We start from the raw sequence: 12,500 nt of genomic DNA on the forward strand, positions 1-12,500 counted from the left end.
TATATGTGTGTGTGTGTGTGTGTGTACATACTGTACTACTGTGTATCCTTAAGTAAAACAAAACAAGAATTAGCCTACACTGCGAGTCACACATTTAGAGTTTGCTATCCTATCGCTCATAACCCCACTGAACAAATTCTGAGAAATATGGTATCATCGGTGAAACTATAAAGTCAGCAAATATGTTAATAATACTTTAAGTTAAAGTTATATAAAAAAATAAAACAAGCAATGCGGAAATGATCAGCACAAAGAGGCTGGAAAAATGTGATAGACGTCACAGTGGATTTGTTTAAATAATCATTTATCAAATCAAAGATTAAACAGAATTTATTACATCCTCAGTAATTTGACTGCAGTTATACATTGTGTTTATGCGGGTTGAAAAGCAGAGACTGCTATAGAACATGTCGTGATATTATCGAGATTTTAGTGCCCGGAGGCCGTAGTGAGTGCCTCCAGTGGTTGACATAGACTTGCCCGATAGCCATAGAAATTAGAAAATGCCAGACTGTCTGACCCAGTGACTACACTACTGGTACCCTACCAAAATTTCACAACTTTCTCTCTCTCTCTCTCTCTCTCTCTCTCTCTCTCTCTCTCTCTCTCTCTCTCTCTCTCTCTCTCATACTTGCAGAGAACTGTAATATCATGATGGCAGTCAGAGATTTTAAAAGACAAAATTAATTTGTTTTGTGTATACATACACATACACATATCGATAATTTCATATATGTCTACCAACTGTTATTAGAGCCTTTAAGTATCCCGTTGAAAATTTATCTCCAAACCCCCACCAATTTAATTAAATCTCTCCATTCAGTAGATATTTATAATAAAGACAAAATATTTTTCGCGAAATATTTATTTCCACCATGCGCTCAGTCCATCAGAAATTTTACCAGTCCAGCACACAAGTGCGCCTCTTCCCTCAGAGTAGCCAGAGGAGAAGCATGTGACGATTCAAATTTCAAGTTCAGACGTGTCTCTCGTTTTCTTTCTGCTTAATTTTGTAGCCACTGTGACAGCTACAAGTCTTTTGCTTTTATTCGATTTTTATTTCATCAGGAAATATACATTTACAATTCTTACAATCTATAATATTATATATACATCATAATATACACACACACACACACACACACACACATATATATATATATATATATATATATATATATATAGAAATATATATATATATATATATATATATATATATATATATATATATATATATATATATATATATAGGTGCCTGTTTAGTATGTGGCCTACGAAATTCTATCTCTGTTTTAGTATGTCGCCTACCTTGAAATGGTAGTAAGTCATTGTTTATATTAACTTGTTGCCATCTATGGAAATGAAAATTTAAGTGGTAAAGTAAATACGAAATTGCTGGTTTATTAAATCATTGTTTATAATTAACTGTTTCCCTTTATGGGAATAAAATTTAATTTCAGGTCTTTACAAAGAAAACTATTTAGTTCATTCAACGTTATATTTACGAGAGAAGGGTATCCTACAAAATCAGGATTTATGTGAGAAATGTGATAGTCCCATGAGACTAGCAAACATCTCGTGGAAAAGATAGAATGGTTTGACGGTGCAATCGGAGAATCGATGGGCCATGGGTGTTCGGGTTGATTCAAGGACGAGATGTGAGGTACTTTTATGTGGAGAGATGAAATACTGAAATGTTAATATCAATAATACAAAAGGGAGGTGGAAGTTGATTCAGTAATTCACTCTTCTCTCCAACTTCAGCATTTAGGATTTGAACATCAAACTGTTAACCATCAGCACCATTACGTTGACCCTGTTACTGGTGGTCATACACAAAGAATTAATTTGAAAGATCTTGGCTTGAAAGCAAATTTTTTTTTATCTTTTATTATAAAAATACAATTACATCTTAGCAATTTACATTATATACGTAATTATTCTTTACAAAATACTGATATGAACTACATTGTTTTACATAGTTATAAATCAGCTCAATACAAATTAAATCAATTAATGATTATATAATATGCAATAACTTTTATTGTACAAACGTTCTTAACTTATAATTATGTTACATATTTAAGTAATTATCATAAATGTACTCTTTTGTAAATATCTTATCTAATTATATTTTTAAAGTATTCCTTATTAATTTTTTTGTTTTTAACATTCTTGAAAGCAAATTCAACATTATGAAGAAAGGGCGCCAAGTTCCAATTTATCACTTCCAAGGGCATCTTGATGAATACTGTTGGCGATATTCAATGGGAGCTGATACCGACTTATTTAGATGCATTCTTGAGGATATCAAAGAAATTTTCAATGACTGAAAACTGAATTAAATTTGTTTTAAAAATTTAAGACATTAAAATTTTAGCATATTTTAGAATTAAATAAATCCTAAATTCATGACTGAACTGTATATCTTAAAATTAGATAAACATGAAAAGCAATTGTTTGATACATTTCAGCATAATCTAGAATTAAATAAATCTTAGATTTATGACTGAACTGTATTTCTTATACCACTATAAATGGTAGAAATGAGGTAGGACACATTCAAGCCAGGTAGGCCACATACTATAAAAAAGGTAGGCCACATACTAAACCGGCACCTATATGTGCGTGTTTGAAGCAAGTACTTTTTGGCGTTCGAAAATTGTATCTCCCAAAAGTTCATCTCTTTTCATTACACAATGATTACCATTAACATTAATATCATATCAATAATAATTTGAATGGTTAAAGCAAACTAATGAGTTTGTCGTCTAAATATTTGAGCCTTTTAATTTCTTTCTGTACCTTTTTTTTATTTTTAAAGTCTCGTCTAAGACACCTCTACTTCAAATAGATTGATCTAAAAAACACATTACATTCTAACTAGCCTTTGACTAGATAAACAATGTACTGTATATTGAATGAAATTGTTTTGGAAACTGCGGTACGACAACAGGGAAATGTCCAAGGACGAATTGACCACGGTTTCGGTTATCAAGCTCGGGCAGGGTTACCAGGTCTGTCCTTTTTGAGTTCCAGCTGTCCTCGCGAAAAAAAGGACAACCCAAAAATGTCCTTTTCTGTCCTTTTTGAGATTCAACTTTACAAGTGTAACCAAGGCTGTCTCACAGCTCTTTGAATGTCTTTGAGATGAACCCTGGGGTCCGAAAGTGGCCCCTTGAGAGTCTTATAAGTTGCTTACCTGTGGATTTAAACGCAGGTGTTGTTGTTATAGATGTGGGAGATAGATATGCGGAGATTAAACACACGTGCATGGAGAGGACACAAACAAGTCTATCAGATATATTTTTTTTTTTAAAGAGAAAGAAGGCCGCTACAGAAACAGAAGCTTCGCCTTATTGACATTTGCCAGATGAACACAGTGGGAGGTGATTTGAAGGGTCACTAATCCTATATCCGCGAGTTAATCTTATTCTTCTCGCTAACCTCTCCTATTGTAAACAGCCACTCGATTTCCGTACACTGTATCTTACTTGAATATATATATTTTTCTTAATAATATTTTGTTTTGTATATATTTTTTTCCATGTAATGCTAAAACAGCGTTCATTATGATGGTTATGATTTCAAATATTTTTGCGGTTAATATCTATCTTTTTTTACTTAATAATTGTTTTGTATAAAGATAGATGCGTCATGGTTTATGTGTTTAATTGAAAGATAAGGCCAGTTATTGTATTTCCTTACTTATTATAGAAATATATATACCGTACATTCATTCGTTTGATATTTCTGTGCAAAGCTGGATGATCATCATGATTTCTACTTTTTTTTTTTTTTTTGAAGCAAAAATCTATTGTTGGTATTATAACTGTTCATTTAGGAGAGCATGCCAGGTAATATACGGTGTTTAACTTATTATAGAAAAAGTTATACCGTATATTATAGAGAAAAAGATATAACGTATATCATAGAGAAAAATATATACCGTAGCTATATACATTATCCTCATATTTGTGTGTAATGCTAAATATGATGGTCATGTGTTCTTAAATGTTTTTCAAGAAGTATGTCCTTGAAAGATATAAATGCGATAAGTCACAGACACCTAGATTAGCGTTCCTGGCTTAGCATCCTTTACCGATGAGGGGTCCTCTCAACACCAGATGTTTATAAATAACAGAGGATTAACTTAAAGCTTACTCAGATCGACAAGGTCAAATTTTCCTTAACAATCAAGATTTTATCGGCCTTAGTTCTCTCGGGAGACTTAGTTCTTCCTGATTTCATATTTTGTGAAATTCTTTGTGTTTATTTAATGGAACCTCTCAGCTATGTACATTTCAAGGGATTCAGTTGTCATTGTTCCCTCTACGCTTGCGTTTAAATGTTCCTTATACATAACCTAAAGGTCCGCCTTTCAAAGCTAGTAAATAATTTCAAAAGAAGGTAAATAAAGTAATTAAAACGTTCTCGAGTCGATTCATTCTCTCTTTGAAAAAATAGATAGCGTCTGCTAGGATGGACAGATAAGTCTTTGATTCACATCAATCCATGTAATTCATCTTTCATGGGAATGTTATAACAATCAAGCTTGGTAAAGAGATAGCGAACCAACGGTTTTGTTAACTGTACACTTAATAATTTTTAACATAATTCCAAAAACAATGCTAAACTTGATAAAGAATTAAGGGGAACATTGATTGTTGGTTAATTTTGTCTATAAGGTATCCTAGATATCATAGATATCATACAATAGGTGTAAGTTAATATTTTTTTTTTTTTTTTTTTGTATCCCTGAACAAGTGTTGATTTTCGTTTCTTTTTTCACAGTTGTGGTTACTGGTTCTTGATTATTACTGATTACAAGTTGTGCAAATTACCACGATGGGAAAATGGAAAAACTCTTACAATGATGGAAGGATTTACAAGGAGTGGGAAGGAACATATAAGTGGCTAACTTATATGGACAAGTGTTCTTTATCAAACATGAGGAAATCGGCATTTGAACTACACGAAAAAGCAAAAAATTACAAAAAATGCCTGGATTCTTTCGACAGTTCTCGGAAGATTACAGATATTTTCAAGAAAAATTTTTCAGACCTTCCAAAAGAATTAAAAGAATTTGAAATTAAGTACAGTGTGTCAACAGCTTGCCACTGCAGTGTGTGGTCAGTAAATCACCAAACCGAACTAATGGCCAAATATGGGAAAGGAAGTGTACGGAAAAATGTTCAATTACATAAGACAAAATGCATGTGCTTGATAAAGAATGTTGTATCTGTGTCATTATTTGAAGAACTGCTTAGTGATGTTCGTGGTGCTAAATATTCACTACTCATAGATGAATCCACAGACATCAGTGTAATCAAGCATTTATATCTCTGTCTTCTACTTTTTCTACATCTTTTCCCACTTTTATGTCTCTGTATTAAGTACTTCTCAAAGAAAGAGCAAAGTTCTCACTGCTTTTCTAGGTATAATACCTGTTGTCACAACAACGGGTCGGAGTTCATTTGATGCAATTAATGATTCTCTTAAGTCAAACAACATTGATATAAGTGACTGCATTAGTTTGGGGACTGATGATGCTAACAATGTAGCTGGTGAAAATAATTCTGTTTTTTTCAAGATTCAGATATCAACCTACATATAAAATTCATAAAATGTATTTGTCATAGTTTAGCATTGTGCGCAGAAAAGGCTTTTAATACTTTGCCTTCTAATTTAATCTATATGATATCTGAAATACCAAACTGGTTTAGTGTAAGTTCTTTACGTAGAGAAGAATATAAGAGCATTTTTGCAGCTATGAACAATGGCAACAGGAATCATGATAAGTTTGTCTCTCCAAGTAAAACTCGCTGGCTTGTAAGGGGAAAGTGTATCTATCAAATTTTAATACAGTGGGACGACCTGAAAGCATATTTTCTCTCAATTGTAGACAATAACTATAATGCCAAAATATTAAAAGAAATGTTTCTTGGTGAAAGTAATAAACTTTACTTAACTTTTGCTTGCCCAATTATCCAAAATTTTGAAACAGTCAATGCAGCTTCCCAAGCCTTAAATCCTGACCCCACTAAATCATTTTCAGAGCTGGAAGAGCTGCGAAACTTTTTACTTCAAAAAGTGTACATAGACTTCCGACAGCAGTAGTTACCCTGGTTTGACAAACTTGGGGATAAGTTTGAGTACGATATGATGTGTAGCTCTTTAACTGCTGAGAAGAGATTAGCAATTAAGAAGTGCTGTCTTAATTATTTTTTGCATGAAGCCATAAGCCAAATTGATAAAAGATTTGATGCAACAACTATAAAAATGAAGCACATCAAATACAGAGAAATGCCTCAGTCAAATGAAACCAAAATTTCATGATCTCCCCTTAGGAAATTTAGCAAGAGAGCAGGGTTTTGATGTGTCCAAAGTTGAAAACCAGTGTGAAAAAAGTTCATTGAAAAACTGGAAAGAGGAATTCCCCCAGTCCGAAATACCTACTGACCCTATAAAATTTTGGACGAAGGTATTGTACTGTACCATGAAAATGCAATTGGAGAGAAATGTGATAAAGAACTAGCAATTATTGCACTGAATTATGGTATCCCTCTCAGCACATCGTTTGTTGAACGGGTGTTTTCTTATGTAACCAGTGTTAAAACTAAGGCTAGGAACAGGTTAAGCACAAATTCTTTTGAGGCCATTCTTAGAATTAGAACATATCTGCACCATAAAGAAACTTGCTGCCGAAGCTTCGAAGTAACCAATAAAATGCTGTCTTTTCACGAGCCAAATGTACTGGAGGAAAGAAACTGCATTCGGCAAACTTGGGGAAGCTAGCACATTTACAGCTGCTGATGGCGAAGAATGTGAAGCTGATTCGTTTGATGAAATTTTGTCAATCAAATATTAATAATCATTAAAACTGACAATTAATTGTGATCGTATTTTTAATCCTATCCTCATACTAATAATCTACAGACGAGTTTAATACCTTTACTGTGCTAGAAATTATCATTAGCAATTTTGATTTTTGTTTTATTCAAAAACTAATTTTGAAAGAGTAACCTAGGAAGAATACTCATAAATATCAAAATATTAATAAGAGGAAATAAATATAAAATGCGTTTGTCCTTTTTCTGTCCTATTTTTCGGAGCTGTCTGTCCATTTTTCTGGTCAAACATCTGGCGACCCTGCTGCTCAGGTATATAAGCGGCTGGCGCTGATAAATCGGGCACAGACCCGGGCAATCTGGACATTAAATCGCATCCAGAGTACTTGTGTTCCCCGTTCCATCTTTCCTGAGGTTTTCCTAATAATTCTCCTCATCGCTGGATCACTCATCGTCTGTTTCTGGGCCGAGGTGAGTACATCACCCATCCTGCATTCATAATTGAGGCGTTCACAATACTAAGGGTGTGGGAAATTTCCCTCACAACGATTTAACATAAGATTTTTGTGTATGCATCTGTATAACCATTCTCTTACCTTAAGGTTGTTAGTATTGCGTGTTCATATTGGTTGATTGTTTTATTATTGAAAATTGTCGTTTGTCGGGTTATCGGCAAAATGGAAAATTTAACTCACAAGAAAAACACGTTTGAAAATTGCCAATTTTCAAACGCTCATACTTTGGCGATTTATGATCGAATTCAAAAATAAAAAAAATCGCAGTGCAGAGTGAAAACTTAGCAAGGTGAGGAACGAATTTAATTTTGGTAACTGTTGACCGTTCCAATTTTCTTTAATTTTATACCTCGTAATGAAGACAAAGTGAATGTGGGTAAAGTGCGAATATTTATATTGTTTGAAACGTTGAAACTGAAATTCCAGTTGGTGTTGGTGCATTAGGCATTTCACATTGTTATTGCGATCCCACCCAACTTCGCTATTGTGGTTTTTGTGCATCAGGGTTTGCTGTCCATATATATATATATATATATATATATATATATATATATATATATATATATATATATATATGTATGTATATATATTGTGTATATATATATTGTGTACATACATACATACATATATATATATATATATATATATATATATTGTGTATATATACATATATGTATATATATATATATATATATATATATATATATACATTGTGTATATATACATATATATATATATATATATATATATTTATATATACAGTATATATATACATATATATATATTTATATATACATATATAGTTTTCACTCTGCACTGCGAATTATTTTTCTTTTTAAATTCGATCATAAATCCCCAAAGTATGAGCGTTTGAAAATTGGCAATTTTCAAACGCGTTTTACTTGTGATTTAAATTTTTCTAGACCTAATACATACAAGTGGCCGCTCTCATACATACACCCCCAACTATTGTGCATTTGACCCTGTATGAGGTCTGAATAGTTATGGCATTCTTTTAAAAGTTTTGTTTGTCTGATGTTGAATTTTTTGTAATTTGCCTATGCACGGACAGAACAAAATAGAATTAAATACTATATTCATCATCAATTACGGGGTGTTCGATGTCGAACGGCCGTGGCCCTCTGCACAAAACTTCTCCATTCATTCCGGTCTTGAGCCTTCCTTTCCAACTCCAAATACTGTATTAGTGTTTTAAAATATGGTTGCTTTAGTCTAAACCCCTTCAAAGTGACAAGTTTGCTAATTCTTTTTTTTATTTCTCAACAGATGAAGTCCATAAGTGCATTAGTGCTTGTAGCAGTGTTGGCTTCGGCCAATGCAGCTCCTCCCTCTCCCTTCCTCAGTCTTGTGATGGAGGAGTGGGAAAGTTTCAAGGTGAGGATGGATTCCCCTTTCTGTTAATTTGTTTGCCTCGTAGGGTCCGAGACCAGTTTTCAGGTTTTCCATTATTTATTTTTTCAAAAAGATTAAAAGTTTTGTGAGCAATTACAGAAATGCTGTATTATTTACTGTATTAGATACTGTAATGTAGTTCCAGGTATGGAGTATACTAGAAAGTTTATCATTAGACTTTGAAAATAAGAACTTGCTAGCATTGAAAAATTGGCCAAAACATTCCACAAATTTTTTTAAACTTTTTAACCACAGTCCTGATGGAATAGATATTAAAGGATCATTATTTTTCCTTCTTTAATGCATGCATTCTCGTTTTTTATATAAATATTTGTATTTTCAGTTCGAGCATGGCAAGAATTACGACAATGACGTAGAAGATGATTTCCGAATGAAGATCTTTGCCGAGAATAAGCAAAAAATTGCTTCGCACAACCAACTTTACTATTCTGGCTTAAAGACTTACAAACTTGGTATGAACAAGTATGGTGACATGGTAAGTGGCAATCGCTTTTTTGATACCCTGATTTTTTTTTATTTATTTATTTATTTTTTTTTTTTTTTTTTTGAGATCAGCAATAAATTACCTCATATGTGATGGCTTAATTTTTGGCAATTGAGATTGGTATTAAATTACCTCATTACTGTATATCGGATAGCTTGGTTATGAGACATTTGAGATCAGCAACAAGTTGCCCAGTTATATCAGATGACCTAATTCAGTGGCTATTCATCTATATAGACTGCAATATATTGTTAATAGTTTTTGTAAGGTGCATATGTTTAGACTAGAACAAGATATTGCATAGCTGAATGTACTTCCATAGTGTCCAAGGTTGAGGATCTACTTTTAATGACTTATTTTGGATAGTAAACTAACAAACTTCAACGCATTAGTCTTTAGTCACGTCTAATAGTAATTCTAACCTTGAATGGACACTCAGTGTAGTTCATAATCAATAATTGAAAGTGTGGTATCCTCTGAATTTTCCAATATTGTATATTAGAATAAAAAATCTACAGCTCTTAATTTTGAATTTTAATTGCGGTAAGAAATGGGCAACCTTAATGAAGTTAGCAAGTCTGGATTTTTAAATACTGTGGCACCAGTAATTTTAGTTTATTAATGGAGAAATTGTAATGGGTTATTTGGGATGAATCTTATTTTTGTGAACTTGATAGCACTGCTATTTTAAGCATTTTATAAATTAATTTTTTTATAATAATTTAGTAATATAAAAGTTGGTTTCAATTAATTTCCTTTTTTGCAGCTTCGCCATGAATTCGTAAACATGATGAATGGCTTCCGTGCTAACATCTCTGGTAACGGATACAAAGTAAATAGAGGATTTCAGGGAGTTACCTTCATTGAACCTCCCGAGGATGTCATAATGCCAGAAAGCATTGATTGGAGAAAGAAGGGGGCTGTCACCAAAGTAAAGGATCAGGAAGCATGTGGTTCCTGTTGGGCATTTTCTGCTGTAAGTAATTTTCCTTGGCGAGCTAAGGATAGTGCACTAGTTGCCTGGTTTTGCAGTGTTGGTCATTACCCGAGCTGTAGCAAGATCAGGAATTTTTTTCAAATAGCTGTAGCAATCTTATTTGAGCGTTTTTCTAAATGGTTATATTTTAAGACAATGTTATTAGATGTTTGTGTGCTATTAGATTATTTGAGATAGCATATTTTAACATAAAACATAACTAAGTTTGGACATCGTGTTTTAACAGACTGGAGCTTTGGAAGGTCAGCATTACAGACAAACTGAAAGTTTGGTTAGCCTCTCTGAGCAAAATTTGATTGACTGTTCCGAAAAATTCGGCAATAATGGATGCAATGGTGGTCTCATGGATAATGCTTTCCAGTACATCAAAGCCAATGGAGGTATTGACACAGAAGACAGTTATCCCTATGAAGCTGAGGTAAGATTATTTAATTTCTTAACCATAGTTTTGGAAATTGGAATGTTTTGTTTGAATACCAGACTGTTAAGGTTGTACATGTAATAGATTTTACTTGAAACCCTAATGCTACTTAGTCTTGCTTGTTAAAATGAGTTTAATTGAAAAATTGCAGGATGACAAGTGCCGTTACAACCCTGATGGTGCTGGTGCAGAAGATCAAGGTTTTGTCGATATTCCTGAAGGAAATGAACAAGCTTTGAAGAAAGCTATTGCCATGGTTGGACCAGTTTCTGTTGCTATTGATGCTAGTCAAGACTCCTTCCAACTCTATGACCACGGTAAGTTATGGTTTTTGGTTTCTTTGTAGTGGGCTTATTCCTAATTATCAAATTATAGTATTTACAGCTTATTTAAAGTGTGCGATTCTTATCCTCTATAAGACCAAATGCTGAAATTTATTAGAGTTTGTGAAGCTTTTGCTAAGGCCCTATGTGTAGTACAGTTGAAGCCCATATCTTTAGTAATGCTGGTTTGTTATGTTGTCTTAAGAATGGCTACAACACTGGATTCTTAGGCACCCAGATATTAGCCCTTTGCTTTTTTTTCCCACCCAACTTATTACCCATTGCAACTATGGGTTGATCTCTATTTTCCTTCTTTGGTCTGTGTACCTTATCTCTTGCATGAATATGTTTTTGTCCGAATTTATATGTTGATATGTTACTTAACCACCTGCAATAATTAAGTAATTTAGTTTGGTTGGGAGATGTTCTGACAAATTTCTAGTCATTATGGCTGGCATACAAATCTAAATTACTATGGGTTACTTAAGTTAAATCTATTCTTGTAGATGATATTAAATTTCTTTTTGCAGGTGTTTACAGTGATCCCGATTGTTCATCAGAGAACTTGGATCATGGAGTTCTTGCTGTTGGGTATGGCACCACTGATGATGGTCAAGACTACTGGCTTGTGAAGAACTCTTGGGGCGACTCTTGGGGTGACGAAGGCTATATCAAGATTGCTCGTAATCAGAACAACATGTGCGGCATTGCAAGTGCTGCATCATACCCCTTGGTGTAGGGAGTTTAAGTAGATAGTTTGGAGTATTTACTTTAGATCTTTTCAGTCCTTTTTTAAATTTGACTTACATTACAAACTATACTCATTACATAAATCATACTAAGATATAATGAATACTGTAGAGATCAAATTTAAAACAAAGTATTTATCTCTTGTGCACAGGATGATCCCCTGAACTTTTAAAGTACGCATTCCAAAAGTTGTTACACTGATGTATACAGGGGAAATATCTTAATGAAACTTGTTTAAGTATTTATGATTTGAAAATGGGTTAAATTAATTACTGTGTAATGTTCTGAAGTACTTCCAGGCCATTTTTACCTTGCAAGTTACTATTTCTTAAATGTCATTGGTTGTGAGTTTTACTGAATCTTTCAGGTTTATTGTAAATCATAATAGTAAGGACAAGGACTGATTAGCTGAGGAACTTAGTCTGTGATTCTTAAAATTTTTATGTATTTTTTTTAATACTTTTTTTTTAGATTGTCATGTCTTTTATATTTTATTTTTGATGTTCAATATACAAGCAAGGCTTTGCATCTGTACCTTTTGAATGAATAATGTATTTTTGAGCTGTTTTTCAGTCTACTATAGTTTGATAATAAGTTATACAACATGTACTTGCTAAAGACAGGTATGGGTGCAGCTGCATAATTTTTAATAAATTCTTTATAGAATTTGGAGGTATATTTTTCCCACTAATCTTTTCTCACCTCGTTTCTTTAGTAAATTAAAG

General features: G+C 33.0%; 1 protein-coding gene across 1 annotated transcript; it reads left to right on the forward strand.

Moving 5' to 3' along the window:
• Window positions 1-7,188: 7,188 nt before the first annotated feature.
• Window positions 7,189-12,441, forward strand: LOC137640173 (procathepsin L-like). The gene is made up of 7 exons (XM_068372698.1): window positions 7,189-7,322; window positions 8,654-8,761; window positions 9,123-9,275; window positions 10,051-10,260; window positions 10,508-10,699; window positions 10,854-11,019; window positions 11,556-12,441. The coding sequence occupies exons 2-7, from the start codon at window positions 8,654-8,656 to the stop codon at window positions 11,762-11,764; spliced, it is 1,038 nt and encodes a 345-aa protein (XP_068228799.1). The 5' UTR covers window positions 7,189-7,322; the 3' UTR covers window positions 11,765-12,441.
• The last annotated feature ends 59 nt before the right edge of the window (window positions 12,442-12,500 follow it).

This window comes from Palaemon carinicauda, chromosome 4 (genome assembly GCF_036898095.1).
Source record: "Palaemon carinicauda isolate YSFRI2023 chromosome 4, ASM3689809v2, whole genome shotgun sequence".
Lineage (NCBI taxonomy): Eukaryota > Metazoa > Arthropoda > Malacostraca > Decapoda > Palaemonidae > Palaemon > Palaemon carinicauda.